A 25,263-nucleotide genomic window follows, 5' to 3' on the forward strand; every position below is an offset into this window, starting at 1 on the left:
TAAGCAACCATTTACTGAGCACATGTTAATGTATATACCAGGCATGGAGAAACCATTTTAACCCCCGTAAAGAGTCTGAGGATACTTTTGAGTGTCACAACGATGGACGGGCAAGGTGGTGTGTGTGCTATTGGCATCTAGTGGGTAGAGCTCAGGGATGCTGTTAGATATTCAGCTGTGCACAGGACAGCGCGACCATGACTGAGAATTATCCAGTACAAAATGTCAGTTGTGCCAAAGCTGAGACTTCCTCACCAAAGCCACGTGGGAAGAATCCACTGAGGCAAAGGAAAGTTTTGCTTATTGGCCAAGGCCCCAATCCTGCCATACTAACAGGGACGCCCCTCCTCACATCCTCAGAACTTCATTATACACTTGGAGAGTTGTACTATTATTAACCAGTGTGCTTAGCACTGTTCTGGCATAGAAAGGGCCTGGCACGTGCTCCGACTTCATGCAAAGTTGATATCACTACCCTGTCGTTTCAGCCACAGAAACAGGCTCAGAGAAGCAGAGCAGAAATTAAGGCCTTACAAGAATCTGTCCTTCTCCACATCTTTGGAAGTGGTCAAAGGGAATCAGGCACACCTGGTAAGAAGCTGGGGCACAGCGGCTTGTGCAGACAAGGATTCTGAGGGACCCTGTAGGACCCTGCACCATTTCCCTCTCTCTAGGTTGCTTCATCCCTAGGGCAGGTGCTAGGAGGTGGTGTGTAGGCCATCCCAATGCCTGTCTGGTTGGGGGTGGGGGAGAATTTCCCCAGAAATCACATTCCCTGCCCTTAGGGTACTTTGATAGGACTTATTCTAGGGCAGTGGTTTTCAAAATGCAGCTTCAGCATCGCCTGGGGACTTGTTAGAAATGCACATTCTCCGTAGATCTATCCTGATTTACTGAATCAGAAATTGGGGGTGGGCCCCGCAATCTGTATTTTAACAAGCCTTCCTGGGACATAAGATGCATCTTAACCTTTGACAACAACTGCAGTAGGGTACGTCTTGGGCAAAATTGTAAGTTGAGCCAGTGTCACCAGGGTGAGTTTTTTAAATCTAAAAATTTAAATCTAAAATGTTAATCTAACCATAGGACCCCTGTCAGTTCCCTTTCACCACCATCAAGATAGGTAAGTGTTCTTTCTACTCCTTCTGTGTACCCTACTCTCCAGCTAATCTGAGTGTACCAATTAGGATTAGGTTTTGCTGAGTATAATAGAGAACAAGAAAATATTTTACACAATCGAGAAGATGATTTCTCTTTCACATCCAAAGATGTCAAGGAATTGGCAGTTCAGGGTTCTTGGGCAGTTGAACAAAATAATCAGGGATTTTGGCTCCTTCCAGCTCACTGCTTTACTAACTGGGGTTGTGGCCCTGGTCCTCATGGTCTAAAACGGTTGCTAGTGCTTCAGCCATCCCATGTGCGTTCCAGGCAGCAGGATAGGTGGAGAGAATGACATCTCCACCTTTAAAAGACACATTTTAGAACTTCCACTTAATATTTTCACTTGCATCTCAAAGGCCAGAACTTAATCATGCGACCTTATCTAGCTGCAAGGTAGGCTGGGAAATACAGTCATTTAGCTAAGCAGCCAATGTATCCAACTAAAATTTGAAAGTCTTGTTAAAAAATAAAAAAGAGAGAATGGCTATTAGGAGGCATCGAAACATCTTTGTCTTTCCAAACTACACGTGGTTCCCAGAATCAGCGAAACTTTCTTTCCCGAACTGTGGGTTCTCCCTCATGTTGTTCCCTAGTCTTCCGTCTCTTTTGCTGTGGAAGACTGGATTTCTCAAAGAGGGCCACACTATATTTATCCCATCTCACACATGGTCTTTCAGACTTTGAAACTCCCTAGAAGTGATGCTGTGCGACTTCCAATTCTAGGTCATAAAAATGATATAGCTTTTGGGGGTATTCTCCTCTCTTTGGGATTCTTGCTCTGGAGACCAGTCATCATATTTTGAGCAAAGCTAAACTACCCAAGCAGAGAGATGATGTAAAGAGGAACTGTGGCCTCCAGCCAACAGCCAGCATCAACCACTCAACATGTGAGTGACCTGGTGTTCAGATAATTCCAGCCCCACCTTCAAGTCTTCCAGCTGATGCCCAGACACCATGGAACAGAAACGAACTTCCCGTTGTGCCCTGACTGAATTCCAGACACCCCCAGGTTCTGTAAACATAAAAGATATTGGCTTGGGTTTAAGCCAGTGTGTTTTGGGGTAATCTGTTACACAGCCATAACAACTGGAACACATGGCGGACTCCTAATTCTCTAGCAACTCCAATGCCAGATGTGACCACCTCTAGTATCTTTTCTGAAACGAACCTCTCTGTACCCATGAGTGTGTTTTATGCACCGCTCCCCACCATGTGTTTCTACAGCCTGCAATGTAATTGTGAGTTTTCTTATTTAGCGAGTATCTCTGACACATAATGGACACTCTATTGAAGAGTGAATGAATGAAAGAAAAAAAATGAATGATGTTCTTCTTTGTTGGTCTCCTACTTCTTCAGTGGTGACTTTCTTGTCCCGTGGCTCACTGCCAATAGACGGTGTGGAATAACTGATACTGACCAATAATGATTTACAGAGTAAAATCCCCTTCAAGATAGTTATTTGCATTTTACTTAGAACCTTAAAACTTTCAAGACCCAATGAATGGATTGTGAAATCTTACCCCAAATCTGAAATTTCTCCAGTCTATGACATCTCAGTAAATAAAATCTTTAGTCACCAAATGGTTCTTTCCAGTAACCTGGTGTCACCCTCTCTACCTTCCTTTTTCTCGCTCCCACACCTAACCCACCAATGAGTTTTGTCAATTCTACCTCCAAAACGCCCAACCCCAGCCAGTCATTTTTTCATACAGAAGGCAGTGTGATTTCTCTTCCCAAAACAATGACTTAGTGTTTTGCACAAATGATCCATGTTTTACAAAAATTCAGGAAATAAAAAAAAAAAATGTATTCAGAAGAAAGCAAGAAATCGCCCCTCAGAAATAACCACAGTAAACATGTGGATGAACATCTTTCTAGACAGTTCAGTAGGTGTGTTTATTTTGTTGAACAAGCTGGTCTCAGAAGAATGCAAGGTGAAATCAATGTTATTCTTTTTTAAATGCGTGACTCTACCTAACTAGAATACAAATTACATGAGAGGAAGGAACTTCTCTGTCTTTGTTCCCTGATATGATCCCAGAGCCAGATGAGTGCCTGGTATATGCTGGCACTGCTTGGTATATTGTGCTTCACTTTATTGCACTTCACAGATTTTTTTTCACAAATTGAAGGCAAGACCTTTCACCAGCAAAAAGATTGTGACTTGCTTTATTGAGATACCCATTTTATGGTGGTGTCTGGAACTGAATAAATTCTCACTCATTCTTACTTGGCCTTGGGCTTCAGCTCAGTGCTGTGACTCAGAGCCTAACACTTCCCTTCCATCTTGCCAGGAAGTGACTTCAGCTACGGGAAAAAGCAAGCCCATGCATTTGCTTGGATTGATTAATAAGAGAAATTGCTGGGGATGTTCTTCTCTGACATTTGCTAAGGGCAAATTTTTCTCTAATGAGGGATGAGAAATAGCAGTGTGTCCCAGGAGAATGATTATGGGACCAACATCTGAATCCCAGCTCTGGCATGCAGTTTGATACCTGATCTTGACCTTAATATAGTTTAAATTCATAAGATAGCAAAATTAATCGATCAATAATTCCAGAATGTTTTGGACAATAAACGTGAGCCATGGAAATTATTTAAATAATGTGCTAATTATTGAGACTTTCAGTGGCCAGAAAAAAATGAGGTTTGGATTTATTGACAGAAAGTTTCCCTGCAGGATCCCTTGGGGCCATACGTGATAGTGTTTGATCCTTGATCTGATGGATTCAGAAAGCTTCAGGCAAAGGACTCTCACTGTACAAAAACTCTTAATGGAGGTTGGTTGAGAAGACAAGAGAAAACAAGCAAATATGTATCTGAAATATCACTTGAGAGAGTCATTTTTCTTGTTGAATTTGTGTTAGTATATCAACAGCCCTCAAAGAAGCAGCCTGGTGTGGTAGAAACATGGAGACTTTGAGGACTCACACAAGATATACTTGCAAAGCATAATTTTCAAAAAGTTACAAACATAATTCTCATACAAATATATACCGAACATGTGTCAAAGATTAATTAGAGAGGTGTTATGGGCTGAATTGTGCTCCCCCAAAATTCATATGACGAGATCCTGACCTTCGGTACTTCAGAATGTGAGTATATTCAGAGATAGATCTTTTAAAGAGGTAACTGAGGTTAAATAAAGTCATAAAGTTGGGGCCCTCATCTAATATAACTGGTGTCTTTGTAAGAAGAGGAAGAGACATCGGGGTGCCCATTCACAGACAAAAAGACCCTGTGAAGAGGCAGCAAGAGGCTGGCGAACTGCAAGCCGAGGAGATGGGGCTCAGAGGAAACCGACCCTACTAACACCTTGACCTTGGACTTCCAGCCTCCAGAATGTGAGGAAATAAATTTCTACCCAAATTTATTGCTTAGTCTACCCAATCTGTGGTATTTTGTTTTGGCAGCCCTAGGGAAGGATAAGAGAACCAGCAGGAAGGCAAAGCTGGTTTCAAAGAGGGTGGCAGAGACTGACCTGTGTAGTCAGCGATAATGAGAATGCTGGAGGAAGATCACTAAGTTGGATACACGACTGCTTCGGGTCCTTCATGTCTATAACTACAACCTGTGGGTTTACCTTCTTAGCAATCATTTGCATCTTACCAGTTTTTTACAGGTTGACATTCTTGAGGCCTCATCAATAGCAAATAATAAGTCAAACATAGTCACGTCGTCATAGAGCAGTTTCTCAGTAGTGCACTATTGTCATTGTGGCCGGGACAATTCTTTTTTGGGGGCTGTCACAAGCATTGTAGATGTTCAGCAGCATCCTTGGCCTTTCCCCACTAGATGGCAGTAGTATCGGCTCCTCCATCCACTCGTGACAATGAAAAATGATTCCACTGTCAAATGTCCCTTGTGGGGTGGGCAAAATTGTCCCCTGTTGAGACCACTTTTCTAGTATAACTTTGAATTAAAGACCCAAAGCCATCTTTCTGCCTTACTTCAAAGTTTTAGGTAAATGCTGTTAACTGTGCAAATCCCTACCCTACCCCTTGTCCTTGGTCTGTTTTTTTTCACCTGTCTGAGTTGTAGTTTCTTCGCCTATAAAACCAAGCAAATACACTTTTACCTCAGAGGTTTTCCTGAGGATAAAGTGAAGTTATATGTGCAAAACACAGACATCAGCAAACTTAAGTCACACATTGGGCCTCATGGTTGGCCATGTTGCCCTTTGAGAGGTACGTTCATACACGTGTGGCCCGGGAGGGCAGAAAGCACCTTGGGACCGCATTGGCAGGTGGGTCACAGACATCCAGGTCTGGGCTTCAGGGGACTGCAGGCTGGTTCCCATCGCTGAGGAGCCAGGTCCCTGCAACGGATCTGCTCATTTCCCTTCACCACTCGTGGCAGGGCAGAGTAGGTGGTCCTTACGAGAGTGAGGTGAAGAGAGGAGGCATGAGTTACCCTTCCTTTACCCTTGGCCATCACAGCGTGCCAGCTCTGTCCTCTCCTGCTAACCCGATGCTGTTGTCAGCCCCTCCACTGCTTTCTGCCAGCACTAAGGGCCTTCCTTTCTTTTACTCCTATGCCCTAGACACTCAAGAGTGACAGAGTATATAGGGTCAGGACTTCCACATGAAAGTGTAACTGGCATCTTTGTTAGTGTTTTTCTACTTTTGATTTTCAGAGGTGAGCTTATTGATCAACTGAATTACATTTACACGCGTATTGTTAAAACATTTTATGCCTTGGTAGTTGAGGGAAAAGGAGCTTTTGTGAAACCACATTAAGACCCGCCCAGATACCTCCATGGGACTCCACTGTCCAGCAGTGGCCCTGGGACCGGATATGGGACTTAGGAAGGGGTTATGTGGAGGTTTCTATTTTTTTAAGCTGCTAAATTTGTGGTCATTTGTTTTTTTTATTAAAGGGGAGGTTCAGAGCTGGTTCAGTCTAGTGTGGTACAGCCCTCTCCTGTTCTATGGGGACAATAGCTCCTCATTCCCTGCGTATAGAACCCCAGCTGAGGCAGCTTATACTGGAGGCTCTGGCCTGGACCTGCTGCAGAGTGCAATGAAACTGCCTGCAGACAATGGAGAATTGTGTTGGCGCATTCCCATGGCACCTTCTCTCCAGGCTTCTCAGCTCCCCCTTTCATCCCAGCAGTGCCTGGCTTGCCTGAATGAAAGCCATGTGAACTCATATGAACTATTAGTTATATGAAGATGTGAGCTGATAGTGAACTGTTCTGTGTGGCTCGTAACTTGTCAGTACTGCAAAATGCTGCACGGTGCAGCAGGGAGGTCCTGGAAGAGGGAATGTACAGGGCAAGGGCTGGGGAACCGGTTCCAGACCCACCAGCACTATTGCTCACCCTGGATTTCAGGTTCCTTAGAAACACAATGGGGGATACAAATGCTGCCCTGTTTTCCTCAGAGAGTGTGAAAATCAAGTACAAGGATTTCTTTTTTAAAGTGTGGGAGGTACTTAGGAGCTATGCTATTCTGGGTGGGAACTCAGGCACATTTTTTGTAGAAGTGGTATGGCTGGGTGGGTCATTATTCATGATTTAACAAATATTTAATGAAGCCCTACTCTGTGCCAGGCACTGCTCTAGGTGCTGATGATACAACAGAGAATAAAAGAAGCCCTTCCTTCTTATGTTCTATTGTTGGGAGACTGAGGATAAACAAAATGAGCATGTTGAATAAGGTGTTAGTTGGTGTGAGGTGGTATGGAGAAAAATAAAGCAAGGAAGAGGGAGCGGAAGTGTAGTAGCCAGCCCCAAGTGGCCCTCACCCCTGGTATTCACACCTTTGTGTATTCTCTTCCCAGGTTTGGTCTAGGCGACCAATGGAATATGGCAGAAGTGATGGTATGTCACATCTGAGATTAGTGAGGTTTTAGGAGACTGGCTTCCTTCTTGGGCTCTCTCTCAGGTCACTTAATCTGGGGGAAGCTGGTTGCCATGCTGTGAGGACCCTCAGGCAGCCTATGGAGAGGCTCACAGGGTGAGGAGGTGAGGTATCCAATCAAAAGCCAGTGAGGAGAAGAGGCTTGCCAACAGACTACAACGTCACGAGAGACCCTGAGCCAGCACCTCAGAGAAAGCCTTTTCTTCAATACTCTAGAGTTGAGAATGTAGACTGAATGTGTTCTCTGCTATGATGCCCATCGCTGGGCCCTGAGCTAAGTGCTGTACGTACACTATCTCATTTAATTCCCTCAACAGCCGTACTGATGGTTATTATTGTCTCCATTTTACAGACCAAGGCTCAGAGGCGAATTCACTTGCCCCAATCCCCCAGCTAGTAAGTGCCTGAGCTGGGACTCACACTGGGTCTGCAAGCTGTTATGCAATTCGGCCTTTCCTTTGTCCTTTCGACATAACACTAACTCCACTTTTCCCTTCCTCATCTTATCTTTTGTCCTCCAAGTTATTCCTACACAGTGACATGTATTGAGCAATTTGGGACCTGGCTACAGTCCTCCCTGTATTTCAGCCCCGGAGTATCAAATAGTGAGTCCAATATTCACAGGGATGGTCTATCTATTGCACACTTCATTTTCACAGTTTCTGAAATCTTCTTTCTGCCACCCTTCTCAAGCTGCTACGGCGTCAGCAAACCCTTCCCATGTTGGGCTGCTCATTGGCCTCTTTGCTCTTAGAACCGTTCTCCTCCATTCCTGGCCTATTTCTCTCTGTATTGCAGGAGAGCTCGTCTCTGCAAATCACATTTCCGAAAGTCCATTGTCAATTAGCTTAATAATAAATTCAGCCAATGAGAGGCATTTGTGGGAAATTGGAGGTTGGGTGGAAGAGAGAAGCCAGGGAGTTCCTCCCTTCCTTCCATTTCTGTCCCATCCTTTTAGGCAGCATCTCTAGCAGTGATTGGGTTTCCTCTCTGGTTCCACCTCTCACTGGGTAGGCCACCGTGGTTCCAATCCTTTGCCTATTTTTTAAATTGGGTTATTTGGTTTTCTTTTGCTATTGAGTTGTAGGATTTTATTATATATTTTGGATAGTAACCCCTTAGCAGAGAGATTTGGCTCCAGCTCCCTTTGCCCCTTATAATGGATACAAAGTTGTCAAACTTCCTGCATTTCCTCAGTTCTGGAACTCACTCTCTGGTGTCATTGTGTGCCTCTTTTCTCCTCACTGTGTTTATGTAGCTTTCTCTTGTATTAGACAGCCATCCAATTATTAAGATAGAGCTGGGAGCTCTCACTTCTCAGCTCTGTGCTCTATAGGCTAAGAGGCACTTTGGTGCTCCTGCTGGGACACACATAGATTTAAACCAAGGGCACACACCCAAATGCTGTAGGGACCAGGCAGGCGCTGGAAATGAGTGGCAGGCCCTATGGACCAGATGGCCCTCTTGGACTGCCTTTTGCTTTCTTGCTTCTGGCGGAGACACCGTGATAAGCACTACTAGTTCACCTCTCTTCACACTGATGTAAGAAAACCCACAGTGCAAGCCAGGTGATAAGCAGCAACGGCCACTGGCCCTGTGCTGTGGCGATAAGGGGGGAGGATTAGGGAATGCAGGGAAAAGGCTTATATCTGTGTGGCTGCAACTCAGCACAGTTGAATAGTGTGTCCTGTGGGAATGCAGGCCTACTGTGTACAGGGATTCCAACAGAAGCCTGAAATCTGGGTGACTTGGGGTTATGTGAAACTGACTAACTGTAAACATACTGTACAGGCCACTGTAATGCCGATCACACAAAACATACGTCTGGGCTCATTCAGTGGTTCTAAACCTTGGCTGCCCAGGAGGATCACCTAGGGAGCTTTTAAAAGTCCAAGTCACACCCCTGGTCACTTAAGTCAGACTCTTGGGAGGCTAATTGGACTCTTGGGAGGCAGAATGAATTATGAGTAATTTTAAAAAAAATGTTCCAGGTGATTCCAATGTGCAGTTAAGACTGAGAACTACTAGGCTTAATGGACTTCAGTTTGTGACCTCTGATTTAACATGGCATATTTTAGCAGAAGGCGTGGTGCGTTCTCTGCTGACTCGGGACCTTTTCTAGTGTTAATTGGCAGATGTGCTATATCATCAGATGTCAAGTGCCTTAGATGAGGCCTCTGAAGGAGAACATCAAGTACTCTCCTGTTTCTCTGGAGAGCTCCAACTCTTTATCACGGAATGTGGGTTGTTATGGTGATGGCAGAAGGGGTCGCTGAGAAACTCATATGCTGTTTTATCTTAAATGGTTGCAAAAGCTCCTTGCACAGTCCACTCCATCTGATCTAACATCTTGTCCTGTGCGATTTCTTATTCAGTCACCTGGCTACACTGTCTATATGTTATAGGATAACAACTAGGCAACATACATGTGCAGTCACACTGCAAGCACGTGACTATACCCAGTAGGTGGGTATGCCCAAGAAATTTTCTTCAAGGTCTCATCAGACACAATTATGGTGGGCAAATGACAGTGTCTGATTTTCTTTCCCCCATCCTCAAATGGCGGTGTTTCTCACAGTCCCATCCTTGATTCTGTTACCTCTCTTGAATCACATACTTTGGCTAGAATCCCACTTAAATCTATGCTGCCAAGTCTTATTCTCTGCTGAGTTCCAAACCCATATTTCCAATAGTTTATGAGATATTTCCACCTGAATATCTTATAGGAAACATGGACTCAGTGTGATCTTTCCTGAGTTCATTATTGTTTTCAATAAATTTGTTTTTCTCTCTCTCCATTTGCTTTGTTTTAAAAAATAGAATCTGCTAAAAGGACACATAAAGGAAGAATTGAAAAACCAGGGCTCAGATAGACAGGAGCCCAGGAAACCTGTTGGTTAATAGCCTCAGAAACACACGGGCCACCTCTAAAGATGCTGCCTTTGGATGAGTCATTACAAATGCCTCCAGTCCCCTTGTGTTTCTGCTTACGATTCAAATTCCTGAGAGAGATAAATGGATTGGCCTACTCTGGGTCATGTGCCACCCCTGACCTTGACTCAAGTGTGGGGGGAGTCTGTGATTGGAAACCCCACCAGAATCAGACAAAATGGGATAGGAGAAATCCCTCAGAATTCTGTTACCAGGAGAAGGGGGAGAACTTCCAAAATAGTGGGAAAAGGATTTTATAAAAATTGTCCAGTTTTTACTGGTTTATATATTATACAAGTAGCACATAAGGAACTGTATTTGTAAAAGACCAAACAGTGAAGAACGTCAAAGACGACCTTGTTTCTCAACCTACTCTCATCCATGGAGGTAAGTACTACTAAGTTATGGTGTATTCTTACATTTTTAAAGATCTTTTATGTGCTCTCAGGTATATATGTAAATATATATGTAAAAATATATGTACATGTATACGCATTGATATAACTCTTTTCCCTTGAAAATGACTTACTGTTTTCACTTAATGTACAGATCTTTACGATTTCACAACTTACAATTCTGCCTCATTGCTATTTTACTAAGTAAAGTAATTCATGGTCAACATTAAGCAGTTCAGAAGTTTATAAAATGAAAAGTAAAAATTTGTCTCCCTGTAATCCACATTTCCCTAAACTGCTAGTGCTATATTCCCTAGAGGTAATGACTGTTAACAGTTTCATATATATATATATATATATATATATATATATATATATATATATACACACACACACACATACTTATACATATATGTGTATATGTATATATGTATGTATATATACATACGTGTATACATGTATGTATATCTATACATATATATGTATAGATATACATACACATATACATATATATATATATTTAAACAGCTCTTAGGTAAACAAGTGAGCCTATTTGTAAGACATATATCTTTTCATATCTTGAAAATATTACTGTGCTGATTATTTTGAGTGTTAACTTATGTCTACAAATATTAGAGCAAAATCAGTGGTACCACTGTATGAATGATCGCCAAGATTTTTGTTAAGAAATGTGCTTCTAGGGCTGGCCTGGTGGCTCAGGCGGTTGGAGCTCCGTGCTCCTAACTCCGAAGGCTGCCGGTTCGATTCCCACATGGGCCAGTGGGCTCTCAACCACAAGGTTGCCAGTTCAATTCCTCGAGTCCCGCAAGGGATGGTGGGCTCTGCCCCCTGCAACTAAGATTGAACACGGCACCTTGAGCTGAGCTGCCTCCCGGATGGCTCAGTTGTTGGTTGGAGCACGGGCTCTCAACCACAAGGTTGCCAGTTCAATTCCTCGACTCCCACAAGGGATGGTGGGCAGCGCCCCCTGCAACTAAAATTGAACACGGCACCTTGAGCTGAGCTGCCGCTGAGCTCCCGGATGGCTCAGTTGGTTGGAGCCTGTCCTCTCAACCACATGGTTGCCGGTTCGACTCCCGCAAGGGATGGTGGGCTGTGCCCCCTGCAACTAGCAACGGCAACTGGACCTGGAGCTGAGCTGCACCCTCCACAACTAAGACTGAAAGGACAACAACTTGAAGCTGAACAGAACCCTCCACAACTAAGATTGAAAGGACAACAATTTGACCATTGTTCCCCAATGGAGTCCTGTTCCCCTTTCCCAATAAAATCTTTTTAAAAAAAAAAAAAAAAAAAAAGAGAAATGTGCTTCTATATAAGTTACTGTTAAATGAACTCTTTCTCCATCTTCTAAACTTCCTGACTCCCATAATATAATTTTGTCCTCTTTCATATAAGAAGCCATGCCACTTTTTAAAATCAACATTTTATGGCTATCCTTGCTGTTTATAAATCTGACATAGAGACCTGGTAGTCAAAGATGTTCTCCACTATTCTCCTAATAGAAAGGAAATATACCAGAAGCTGGCTTGTCAAAATCCACTTATGATAAGTATCTCTCTGGACCAGAACATGCAGTGTTACACAGGGAGACAGACATTTGCCATTTTGTTTGTTTGAATTCTAGGGGAGTTCTTTGTTCCCAGAGACTATTTGGCAGATAGAGAGGAAGGTAGAACTGAATAATATACAGGCACATCTCGTTTTATTGAGCTTTGCTTTATTGTGCTTCACAGATGTTGCGTTGTTTACAAATTGAAGCCCTCCTCCAGCAAAGACTGCGACTCGCTTCATTGTGGTGTTCTGGAACGAAACCCCAACCTTTCTAAGGTATGCCTTTAAGCCTTCTTTTCTATTTATTAGCTACTGCGAAACAGCTACGTAAATAGGAAAGAGGAGAATCAGCTGGTGAGCAATTTTTGGTGAGCAATTTTTGGGGAAGAGTATGATCTTAATTGCTTTTTAATGGGCACTCAGGAAGCAGGGCTCGCTCTCACCTCTTCATTTGGTTCCAGAGCCAAGCTCCAAGAGGACGTTGTGGGCACATGGTGTTCTGTTACTCAAATCTTTTCCAATCAGATAAAATGGTTTATTGGAATGTAAAGAGATCCCCATTCCCTTGGGCATGCTAAGGACTCCCTTGCTTCCCAGACCATGAAGAAAATTATAATGGAAAATGGAGAAAAATAGTGTAATTATTCTGCTCGGGTTCTGGGACAGCTACATGCTTGATGTTCTAGAAACAAAGCATGGTGATGTTTCTAGTATGCTATGCTCACTCTAGATGCCTATTTTTTTTTAATTGAACTTCAGGGACTCACGCCATGTGAACTTGTCATACCGTATAGTGGCACATGGCTGCTTCTAAACAGTCCCACTTCCAAGGCACGGGACTACTGCTAAGAGGTTAACTTAGCAGTATTTGCTCTTTGTATCTCAATTCTATCGAATAATCTTGAGGTGTCAGAAATGGGCAGAGGGCCAGCCCAGTGGCTCAGGCGGTTAGAGTTCCATACTCCTAACTCCAAAGGCTGCTGGTTCGATTCCCACATGGGCCAGTGGGCTCTCAACCACAAGGTTGCCAGTTCAACTCCTCGAGTCCCGCAAGGGATGGTGGGCAGCACCCCCTGCAACTAAGATTGAACACGGCACCTTGAGCTGAGCTGCCACTGAGCTCCCGGATAGCTCAATTGGTTGGAGTGCGTCCTGTCAACCACAAGGTTGCCAGTTCAACTCCTCGAGTCCCGCAAGGGATGGTGGGCTGTGCCCCCTGCAACTAGAAATGGCAACTGGACCTGGAGCTGAGCTGTGCCCTCCACAACTAAGATTGAAAGGACAACAACTTGACTTGGAAAAAAGTCCTGGAAGTACACACAGTTCCCCAATAAAGTCCTCTTCCCCTTCCCCAATAAAATCTTAAAAAAAAAAAAAAAAAAAAGAAAGAAAGAAATGGGCAGAATCTTAGCTGATTTACTGTGATGAAAGTGATAAGGGGCTCTCGAAGGGTATTCTGTGGGGAAGACTGAGGATTCTCATCTGCCAGTGGGTTGCCTTGACCTAACACACAGAGAGGCAATGGACCTTCAACATGTTCTTCTTGAGGGAATGTGGGTTTCCCTTTTCTGGAAGTTGGGCTCCTCTTGTCATTAACACCAGGTCTTTTCTCCTTCCTCTTCCCCTCAGTCTGACCCTCTCTGAATACACCAATCCCTACTTATTGGCCCAGCAATTAACCAAAAGCTCAGAACTAGGCCTTGTACATGGTACACACCTGCTTGATCAACATTTGCTGAGTTGACTATAAAGAATTCACAACCGAAGCCTTTCAATCGGGAATTCCTCTTCATTTTTTTTTGGTGCCAGCCTGCAGGGCTGGGTGAAAGGGTGTTGTGTTTACTTGCAATAGCTAACTGTGATGTTGCCAGGGTGGGTAATTAGGACCGAAGTTATGCAGAATTGATTGTCAAACTTAAAGGGCAAGATGAAGAGAAAATGAAAGGATAAATGGTTGTGTCTGTAGCTAGGCATTTGCAACGTGGGACACAATCTATTGTATTAGCACCAATTGGGGAGGGCATTTCAGAACTCCAGTGTGAGCTCTGAGTGCATGCTGGCTCTCTTCTGGTGGGTGTGGTGGGGCTGACATGGTGGCCTGAGGGAGTGGTGCGGGAGGGCCCACCACTGACACACTCTGACTTCTCATAAATTAATACAAATGGAAAATCTAGAGAGACCACATTCTGGGCTATAAAACCAGTCCCAATATATTTAAAAGGGTTTAATTCCTACAAAGCATGTTTTCTGATCACAATGGAATTAAATTAGAAATCAGTAATAGGAAATTCTTTGAAAAAAAAATCCTCAAATATCCTCCTCCTCCTCTTCTTCTTCTATCGCTGAATTATCTCTCTCTCTCTCTCTCTCTCTCTCTCTCTCATTGTGTGTGTCTGTCAGATTTTTAAAAATTCCATTCATCCATCAATGGACACTTACAGGTTGTTTCTGTATCTTGGCTATTGTAAATAATGCTGCAATGAACATGTGGGTGCTGATATCTTTTCGAATTAGTGATTTTGTTTTCTTTGGAAAAATACCCAGAAGTGGATTGATGAATCATACGGTAGTTCTAGTTTTAATTTTTTGAGGAACCTCCATACTCTTTTCCGCAGTGGCTTTACCAGTTTACATTCCCACCAGCAGTGTGCAAAGCTTCCCTTTTTTCTGCATCCTCACCGGAAGGTATTATCTCTTTCCTTTTTTGATGAGAGACATTCTAACAGGTATGGGGTGATAGCTCATTGTGGTTTTGATTTGCATTTCCCTGATGATTACTGATTTTGAGTACCTTTTCATGTACCTGTTGACCATTTGGATATCTTCTTAGGAAAATCATCTATTCAGTTTCTCTGCCCCAATTTTAATTGCATTATTTGTATTTTTGCTATTGAATTGTATGAGTTATATATTTTGCATATTAACCCCTTATCTGATACATGGTTTGCAAATATTTTTTTCCATTTCGTTGGTCGCCTTTTCATTTTGTTGATTGTTTCTTTTGCTGTGTAGAAACTTTTCAGTTTGATGTAATTCCATATATTGATTTTTTTTGCTTGTGTTTGTGCGTTGGTGTCACAGCCAGAAAATTATTCCATGAACAATGTCGAGGAGGTGCTTTCCTATGTTTTTTTCTAGTTTTATGGTATTAGGTCTTATGTTTACATCTTTGAGTTAATTTTTGTGAGTGGTGTAAGATAGGGTCCAACTTCATTTTTCCGCTTGTGGTTATCCAGTTTTCCCAACACTATTGAAGAAACTGTCTTTCCCTATTGGGTGTTTTTGGTACACTTGTCAAATATTAGTTGACTATACATGCATGAGTTTAATTCTGGGCCCTGGCCTATCTGTCTGTTTTAAGGCAGTACCATACTTGTTTTAATTATTTTAATTACTATAGGTTTGTAGTGCAGTTTGAAATCAGGAAGTGTGATGCTTCTGGCTTTTTCTTTCTCCTGATAGCTTTGGCTATTAGGAGTCTTTTGTGAGTCCATACAAATTTTAAAATGGTTTTTTCTATGTCTGTGAAAAATGCCATTGATATTTTGTTAGGAATTGCATTGATTCTATAGATGTCTGTGAGTAGTATTGACATTTTAACAATACGAACTTTTCCATGAGCACAGAATATCTTTCCATTTGTCTGTATCCTCTTCTATTTCCTTCAGTCAAGTTTTGTATTTTTTGTTGCACGGGTCTTTCACTTCCTTGATTAAATTTATTCCTATGTATTTTACTGATTTTGATGCATTGTGAATGGGATAGTTTAGTTTATCTTTCAGATGTTTCATTGTTAGTGTATAGAAAAGCAACTGATATCTGTATGTTGCTTTTATATTCTGCAACCTTACTTGAATTTGTTAATTCCAACAAATTCACCTGTGATTTTCTGTATATGAGATAATGTCATCTGTAAATAATGACAATTTTACTTCTTCCTTTCTGATTTAGATGCCTTTTATTTCTTTGTCTTGCCTACTTGTGCTGATTAGAACTCCTAGTACTATATTAAATAAGAGTGGTGAGAGTGGGCACTTGTCTTGTTCTTAATATTGGAGGAAAAGCTTTCACTGTTGAGTATAGTATTACTTGTGGGTTTGTCATATATGGCCTTTATTATGTTGAGGCATGTTCCTTCTATACCCAATCTGTTGAGGGTTTTTTGTCATGAATGGATATTGTATTTTGTCAGATGCTTTTCCTGCATCTATTGAGATGATCATGTGATTTTTATTTTTCATTTTGTTGTGGTTTCATATTTATTGACTTGCGTATATTAAACCATCCTTGTATCTCAGGGATAAATTCCACTTGGTCATAAAAAGGTGTATAACTCTTTAATGTATTCTGGAATTCAGTTTGCTAATGTTCTGTTGAGAATTTTTTGTATGTATATTCATCAGGGATATTGCTTTATAGTTTTCTTGTAGTTTCCTTCTGTGGCTTTGTTATCAGGGTAATGCTGGCCTCGTAGAATGAATGCTTTTTAAAAGATTTTTATTAAAATATAGCTAACACACAATATTATGTTAGTTTTAGGTGTACGCAATGGTTATTCAATATTTATATGCCTAAAGAAGTGATGACCATAAGCCCAGCAACCATCTGACACTGCACCATGCTATTACAATATTATTGACTATATTCCCTATGCTGTACATTACACGCCCATGACTTATTTGTTTGTCTGTTTTTAACAGTTTCATTTTTTTAAAATCGGGGAATATTGGGGGACAGTGTGTTTCTCCAGGGCCCATCAGCTCCAAGTCATTGTCCTTCAATCTAGTGGAGGGTGCAGCTCAGCTCCAATTCCAGTCGCCATTTTCAATCTTTAGTTGCAGGGGGCGCAGCCCACCATCCCATGCGGGAATTGAACTGGCAACCATGTTGTTGAGAGCTCGCGCTCTGAGGTATCAGGCTGCACTCCCCTCGCAGCTCAGCGGCAGCTGGTTGTCTTCAATTTAATTGTGGAGGGCACAGCTCACTGGCCCATGTGGGAATCGAACCAGCAACCCTGTTGTTCAGAGCTTGTGCTCTAACAAACTGAGCCATCTGGCCGCTCTGTAAGCAACTTTTAAGCAGACGCTTTATGAGCTCCCATTACTTGGTTCCACTATCACTTTTTCTTTCTGCTGTAAAAGTGGCATGTTCTACAGAGGGACTGCTCTGGATCTCTTATCCAGAGATTTTGGGATTTATTGATATTTTTTGTTAGTTTATTATTATTTTTTTTTACCACAGCATAACATTGTAAAAGCTAACATACCAGGACATTTGGGAAAGCCTCTTAACAAGTTGAGCAGAACTTGCTACTGAGTCTTTTCTCAGGGTCCAGAGAATTGTCTCTCCATTTTCATCTGTCGTGAGAGTTAGTTTTATTTAGGATTCCAGAATATCTAAAAATGAGGCATGTCTCAGTTATTTCTTTTTAATTAATAGGAGGAATTATAAAAGACCATAAACCATTGGAATCACTGTACCACCACAAATGAGAACAAAATATTTTATTTCTCTCAATAAAACTATAGTTTACAATAGTATTTACTAAATAAATTATATACTTTCTTTTACAAGCAATAAACTAAATCACAAATATTTCAAAGACAATGTATGTACACGACATAAAGCCTTTTATAAATAGCATTGCCTTTCTCATTTCACTAGTAAACAGTGAAAATATCTTTATAGAAGCTAGTTATCTATAAAGTATATGCAGACCTATTATACTGATCTTTATATGAAACCAATTTAAACTTTTAATGACATGGACTATGATTATAATTTTGCAAAACAGTAGAATTTGTACTTTATTTACCATTTTGCATGGATGAATTCTAAAAAAAATATGCAGATTACATATGTTGCTTATGTATAATCACTGGAGGCATGCAAAATGAAACAATGCAAGTGTCAATAGGAAAATAGCACTTTTCAAGTCCAAAAAAGTGATTGGCAATGGTATAGAAAGCAGCTTAAATATAGTTCATGCAGTTCTTCACAGTTCAGCAAGCAACAGCAAATGACAGAATAGTGTGGTATTTTTCACATCACATCTGCTGATCAGCCGATGGACCAAGGCTCCCCTGACATTTCGCAAACTCCTAAGTCCCTTTGATTAGTACTCGGTGTGTCATGGGGCTCAGCCAAGTTCTTTTGGGTAATTCCGGAGTGGAGGAACTTCTCTACCACGAATTGTTCATGTCTCATCCATCTGCTCACGCAGCCACCACTTTCACTTACTGGGGGAAAAAGAAAGAAACCAGCTGTCACACTTGGTTTTGGCATTGATTTATAACTGCTCCTCATGAGTAGAAACACAAGTGCATTATTTCTCCCAATGACTTGTTCCTGGGAGATATACTGGTGGAAGTGGGAGTGCCTTAGGCTGGGATTCTGCTGCAATGATAGCGTACTCTTCTCTGGTGGATCCCCAACATGGTAATTATACCAAAGTTTGTCAAGTCCCTGCTAAATCACAGCACTGGTAAGGACTCAATCCTGGCTAAGACATACTCCTGCCCTCCAAGTGCACAGGGCTTTGCGGATGTGCTGTGGTACTTCGGGCCTCAAGCCAATTGGAACAACGTGAACATGGTCTTGGACTCATGGGTGCTGTGTTCATTTTCAAACACCACCCCTATGGTCAAGGAGTAAAAATATGTCCAGTATATAGTGAATCCAAAATGAAAACCATTGAAGGTCAGAGGCAGCTAATTCAACCTGTGATAGTTATACTAAGATACATATGGGGAAGCAGTACCATGCTCAGTCTTAGACAGACACAGTGGGTTAAATCTACTGACTTCCTACGTATTACAGCTATAGGGCATTCTGCAAGTTACTTAACCTTCTTTGTATCTTATTTGTTTTATTTGTAAAACAGGGCTAAGAAACACCACTTTATAGGGTAGTTGTAAGGAGTAAACTTTTCTGTGGAGAAATATAGTGTGCGTGCACACATATACACACATATACAATACACAAAAATTATATACATGTCATTTAGCACAGTGCCTGCCATATGCTAATGCTCCCAAAATGTTAAGAAGGTTGGAGTTGGATCACGGAGATTGTGTGGCCCAACACCTTCATCTGGAGGCTGAAAAGGCTTGAGTAAAAAGTTTGACATGACTGAAAATTATTAGGAAAGAAACTATATCAAATAAAGAGGATGCTATTTAAAAAATGAGTATTTTATCATGTAATTTGAGCCTGTTGTTAGTTGTAATTTTTACTAGCTTGCCACTTTAATAGATTGTTCCCTCTTACTAACTTGTTAGAGAGGGTTGTCTACTTACATGCACAACATGCTCTAACGGTTACTCAGACATCAGCTTTCAGAAACCGCTTGAGTGTTTGGTGTTGGAAGCTATAGCAGTGGGCGAATGGAAAGTTGCCCACATCCTCAGGACAGATGTCCCTAAGGCGGACTTTCTTTAGGCTCAATTGTATCCCTTTGATGTGCATCACATGATGCGTATTAATCAGTGACATAAAAACCCCACATAAAAGGGTAAGGTCCCACTAATTAGATTTGAGTCCTGCTTTCTTAAAACCACAAAGCAAAAGTAGGTAGGTGATAGTTCAGCTGGAGTTCTGGGTCTGGTTTCTAATGCCAAACCCTCAGAGGGACATTGTCCAATCTGAGTCATGCCCAAGAAGATCCACCAGTGAAGGGCTCCAACTCCAGGACCCCATGGAAATGGCTGCACGCATGGGTTTTTTGGTCTAGAAAACAGGAGATGAAGAGATGGAGCATAATAGTTGTCTCTAAGTATCTGAAGGCTAGCCATGGGAAGAAGGGGTGAGGTACCAGTTTAGTCCCAGGACACACTGGTGACAGTGTGACAATGTCATCAGCAATAGTGGCACAGATGGTCGTGATCCTCGGGGTAGGGGTTGGACTATCAGATGTGGGAAAGCTTTGCTCCTCCCCATCCCCCCATCCCCATCAAGCATCCTGATTCTCAGACCCATGGCCTCTCCCAGCACGTGGGCCCAATTTGCCATCGGTTGAGACCCAATTGGTGAGACTAAATGGCTCCAAGACCAGAATCGGGACAAATGCATGGAAGCCAGTTTTGCTTCATCTTGGAAGTGCTTTCCAATCAGAGTAAAGAAACAAGTGGTCACTGAAGAGGGGCAGTTGCTGTCACTGGAGGTGAGGCTGAGGCTGACGGGCTTCTCATAGAGCTGAGGCAGGAGCTGTATGTCCTACACCTGGTACCCAAAAGGCACTTGACGTGCTGGTCACTGGAGAGGTCGAGCAGTTATGGCTGCGCTGTGTCAGATTATCACAACGTTCCATGTCAACCACAAATTCTATTAAATACTGTTTGTACATTTTTTTTGGTATTTTACATTTATTTTTTACTTAAGTATAGTTAATATGCATTTTATGTTTCAGGTGTACAATATAGTGATTTGACATTTTTATACCTTACAATGTGATCACCCCATTAATTCTAGTAATCATCTGTCACCACGTAAACTTATCACAGTATTATCAACCATATTGATTATAATTCTCCTTCACCTTTTTAGCCATCTTCCTCCTCTCTGGTAACTATCCTTTTGGTCTCTGTTTCTGTGAGTCTGTTTGTTCATTTGCTTTGTTTTCTTAGATCCTACATATAAGTGAAATCATACTTCGTCTTTCTCTGACTTATTTCACTTAGCATAATACCCTCCAGGTTCATTCATGTTGTCGCAAATGGCAAGATTTCATTCTTTTTTATTGCTGAATAATATTCGATTGTGTATGTGTGTGTGTGTGAGTCTGTGTGTGTGTGTGTGTGTGTGTGTGTGTGTGTGTGTGTGTGTGTGTGTGTATGTACTGCATCTTCTTTATCCATTAATTTATTGATGGACACTTAGGTTACTTCCATATCTTGGCTATTACTAGTAATGCTACAGTGAACAGAGGTGCATACATCTTTTTGAATTGGTATTTGTTTTCTTTGGATAAATACCAAGAAGTGGAATTGCTGGATTGTATGGCAGCCCAATTGTTAATTTTTTGAGGAATCTCCATACTGTTTTCCATAATTATTGCACTAATCTACAATCCCACCAGCAGTGCATGAGGGTTCTTTTCTCCGCATCCTTGCCAACACTTATTTGTTAAATTATTGATGGTGGCCATTCTGAGAGGTGTGAGGTGATATCTCATTGGTGGTTTCAATGGGCATTTCTCTGATGATTAGTGATATTGAGCATCTTTTCTTATGTCTGTTGGCCATCTATATGTCATCTATGGAGAAATGTCTGTTCAGGTCCTCTGCCCATGTTTTAATTGGATTTTTTTTTGGTGTTCAGTTAGATGAGTTCCTTATATATTTTGGATATTAACCCCTTATCAGACGTATCATTTGGGAATTATTTTCTCTCATTTCATTTTGTTGATGGTTTCCTTTGCTGTGCAAAAACTTTTTAGTTTGATGTAATCCCACTTGTTTATTTTCTTTTGTCTCCCTTGCCGAGGAAACATATCTAAAAAGATAGAGCAATCTCAAGGAGTTTCCTGCCTATGTTTTCTTCTAGGAGCTTTATAGTTTCAGGTATAATATTTAAGTCTTTAATTCATTTTGAGTTTACTCTTGTATATGTTGTAAAAAAAGTGTTCCAATTTTATTTTTTTGCATGTATCTGTCTAGTTTTCTCACCACTTACCCCATTGTATATCCTTGCCTCCTTTGTTGTAGATTAATTGACCGTATATGCGAGGATTTATTTCTGGGCTCTCTCTATATGTTTGTATGCCAGTACCATACTGTTCTGATTAACCTTCAGGGTTGATGTTCTTTTAAAACTGCAACTACCTCAGGATTCAGCCCCAGGACCCCATGGAAGCAGGATCTTTCCTTGTCAGGTGTTCAAGCACCTTCTCATTTTGGTTTCAAGTTGAAATTCTTTGCCAAAATACTCTGGAGTAAAGCATTTTTCTCCAGGCCTTATTTCCTTTTCTTATACCAAGCCTGTTTTCACCAGCAATTCCTGACTTCTGTTTTCCCCTGCCTTCTCTGTTTTCTTTCTATTTTCTATTTTTCTTATTCTTTTGGCCAATGTTCCTCCTGCCACCATGAGGATACAGCAACTTGTCCTGCCTCACCACTCATTTCAGTGTAAACTCACAGGTCACACATACATATAAAGCCTTCACAATGCCTCATGCTGCCTCTGGAGTGCCCTCCATCTCTGGGTCACTAGATAGCCCTGTGTTTGAAATTCAGGAATTTCTGAGAAAGCAGCTCTGGGAAGTCTTTTCTTTTTCCATTTATTTAAGGCTCTATATTTACATTTTATTATATTCCTATCTACCTCAGCTTGGGGGTTACTTCACAAGGCTCAATCACTTGGGGATAGACTAAAGTGGGGAGTTTCTCTTTGGTCAACAGCAGCAGGAATCCAAAGCTCACCATTTTCTTAGGAGGTGAAATGACTACACGTTAGTGCTACAGAAATCAGGACACAGGGTACAAATGGAGTCAGACGGCACTGCTATGGGATTTTATAGATGGAGGGAACTTAGAGAAGCCTGGGTCCAAATGCCCTACCTTTGTACTTAAACAGGACAACAAACAAACTTAGATTCAATCAGAATGGAAGTTATTTCCCGAAGGCCAGGGCTGCAGGCCTTTAACTAACAAGCCTTGAGGCAGAAGGGGGAACTTGGAATGTCCTTGATAGGTGTATACAAGTCAGATGAAAACTACCATGTTGTGACCCATCTGGGAGAGTGCTGGCGTCTGAGGTGTTGGCAGCACGTGCAGCACCAAGCCTCCTGCCAGCCTCCAAATGCCCTAGCAAAGCGTTCCATACCAACCAGTGGCTAGATTACTGAGAAGATGAGAACAGACCCAAGAAAAAAGCTGGCACTCACCGTGGACGTCTCATGGGATGGATTTAGGATTATGGCCTGTCCTTTCAAAACCATTAGTGCAGCGGCAATATTTCAGTGCCGTTCCTTGCCTGATTAATTTGTTTCCCAAAGACCCAAGTGATGCCTCAGGGCATCAAGGATTTATATGGGCTGACAATTCTACAGCAGACTTTCCAGCATGCGAGTGATTTCTGCTAATTGTAAATCCAAATGGTTACCTTATTACCTAATATATCACATAGCTCTGGGGCCACAACTGAATTCACTCCGACTCCTGCCTCTGCCACATTAGGAAAATGTGCTGGGGAGGAATATGGGCCTGGTCTCATTCACCCGGGAGCAGCACCTTTGGACGAGGCCACTGGCTTCTCTCGTTCATACGCAGTAGAAAGAAAGCATAAGATGCCAGTGGCTCCCGGCCATGGTCTCGAGGGTAGGAACTAGAAGTTCAACCCCCACCAAGCCTTTTCCTCTCAGCATTTCTAGCCATTATAGGTTGAATTGTCTCCCCCAAATTCATATGTTGGAGTCCTAACCCCCAGTATCTCAGAATGCCACACTGTTTGGAGATAGAGCCTTTACAGAGGTAGGCAAATTAAAGTGAGGTCCTTAGGGTGGGCCCTAATCCATTACGACTGATATCCTTATAGAAAGAGGAAATTTGGACACAGACACACATGGAGGGAAAACAATGTGAAGACACAGGGAGAAGATGGCCATCTATAAGCCAAGGAGAACAGCCTGGAACTGATCCTTCCCTCACAGCCTCCAAAGGAGCCCACCCTGTTGACACTTTGGTCTTGGATTTCTGGCTTTCAGACATGGGAGATCATAAATTTCTACTGTTTAATCCACCTACTTTGTGGGACTTTGTTATGGCAGCCCTAGGATACAAATACAGTAGCCATTACTGAAATGTAGAAAGTTTCTTAAAAATTAAGACTCTGTATTTAAATTTTCTTATACTCAATCCTATCCCCTATAGTGGATTACTTCAAAAGCTACAGTCACCTAGGAGTTGAGTGGCTCTAAGGGATGACCTGCCAAAGATTTAAAGTGAAGAAAAGGCTTTTTCCACCTCTTATTTATTGATACTTTTTTAAAGTTGCTGCCTAAGCCGTAGAAAGATGCATTTTCTGTGTTGAATCCCCACACTTCCAGGGAGCCCTTTCAAAGAAGCTCAAGTGGAACTGGCCTTGATGGAAGAGAAGGGCACATGAATCCTAGAGAAGATCAGCCCCTTCAGTTTTGTGCCTGACTGTAACTGCAGCCTTTAATCCAACGTGGAAGGTGGTAGATGCTGGGCCTGTCAGAGGGAGTTTCCTGTGACGTTTGAAGGATGTGCTGAATGTCCCCGCACAGCACTGAGAGGCTACAGTGAAGGACATGGAGTGGAAAGGGTCCATTGAGCGGCACACTCACTCCTGATTAGCTTTCAATTCAAGGACTTCAATCTCGTATCCCCCTTGGTCAGAGGTGCCTTCCTACCAGTAGACGGAAGTAGGGCGTGCAGGAAGCAGGAAGACAATCATAAGCCCGATTCAGAAACTTGAATGTGGTAGGAGCCTCCCATGCACCTCAGAATCAAGTGCATTTTTTTCCTCTAATGTAAAGCAAAGCTAACTGGCCAACCATCTCAGGAGGGGACCCCAGGGAGTGACACAGCTCTCCCTTACATCTAGCACAGAGGAATTACAGGATGCTCAGAGCTCAAGGACCCTGTCTACCTGCTCAGTGCATCTCAGCCCTGGATGCGTGGAGAGCTTTAAAAATACCAATGCTCTGGTCCACCTCAGGGATTTCATTTCTAACGCAAAATATGTCCCCAACTGGTGACTGTATCTGCTAATACGTTCATTTACCTGACACCTTTTTGTGAGGATCCAAAATAATTTGGAAACATCTACCCAACTTCAGAGTGACTTAGCTGGGGAGACGAAGAGTGAATGGAAAAATGGGGCCACGCCTGGGAAGGAGTAGTCCCAGGCCTCCTGAGGAAGGCAGTGTAGTTGATTCAACAGTGTCCCCCCAAAATTCATGTCTACCTGGAACCTTGGAATGTGACCTTATTACAGATATAATTACATCTACAAGTTCAGACGAGGTCACATGGGGTTAGGTGGCCCCTTAATCTGATGACTGGTGTCTCATGAGAAGAGAGGACACGCAGAGGCAGAGTCACAGGAAGAAGGCCACGAGAACACGGAGGCAGAGATGAGAGTGTTCCAAGTCAAAGAACACCAAGGAGCATGTGGAGCCACCAGAAGCTACAAGAGGCAGGAAGGATCCTCTCTTAGAGCCTTCAGAGGGAACGTGACCCTGACTTCTCGGCTCCAGAACAATGAGAAAACAAATTTCTGTCGTCTAAGCCATCCAGGCGGTAGTTCTTTGTTACGACAACCCTAGCAAAGAAACACAGGCAGAGACAAACCAAGGGCAGCCTCGCCCTCAGAAC

General features: G+C 42.3%; 1 protein-coding gene and 1 long non-coding RNA gene across 2 annotated transcripts in view; one reads left to right on the plus strand and one right to left on the minus strand.

Annotated features, from left to right (window-relative positions):
- Window positions 1-25,263, plus strand: part of LOC141571125 (uncharacterized) — an 80,541-nt gene that overhangs the window by 36,489 nt on the left and 18,789 nt on the right. Inside the window, exon 2 of the long non-coding RNA XR_016019500.1 lies at window positions 12,109-12,202. This is a non-coding gene — a long non-coding RNA (uncharacterized LOC141571125). The remainder of the gene's footprint in view (window positions 1-12,108; window positions 12,203-25,263) is intronic.
- Window positions 17,416-25,263, minus strand: part of PIP5K1B (phosphatidylinositol-4-phosphate 5-kinase type 1 beta) — a 280,298-nt gene continuing 272,450 nt past the window's right edge. The window contains exon 15 of the mRNA XM_019730369.3: window positions 17,416-18,165. Coding sequence (XP_019585928.1) covers window positions 18,163-18,165 — 3 coding nt within the window. The 3' untranslated portion in view covers window positions 17,416-18,162. The remainder of the gene's footprint in view (window positions 18,166-25,263) is intronic.

This window comes from Rhinolophus sinicus, chromosome 16, assembly GCF_057876585.1.
Source record: "Rhinolophus sinicus isolate RSI-liver-muscle chromosome 16, RSI-T2T, whole genome shotgun sequence".
Classification (NCBI taxonomy): domain Eukaryota; kingdom Metazoa; phylum Chordata; class Mammalia; order Chiroptera; family Rhinolophidae; genus Rhinolophus; species Rhinolophus sinicus.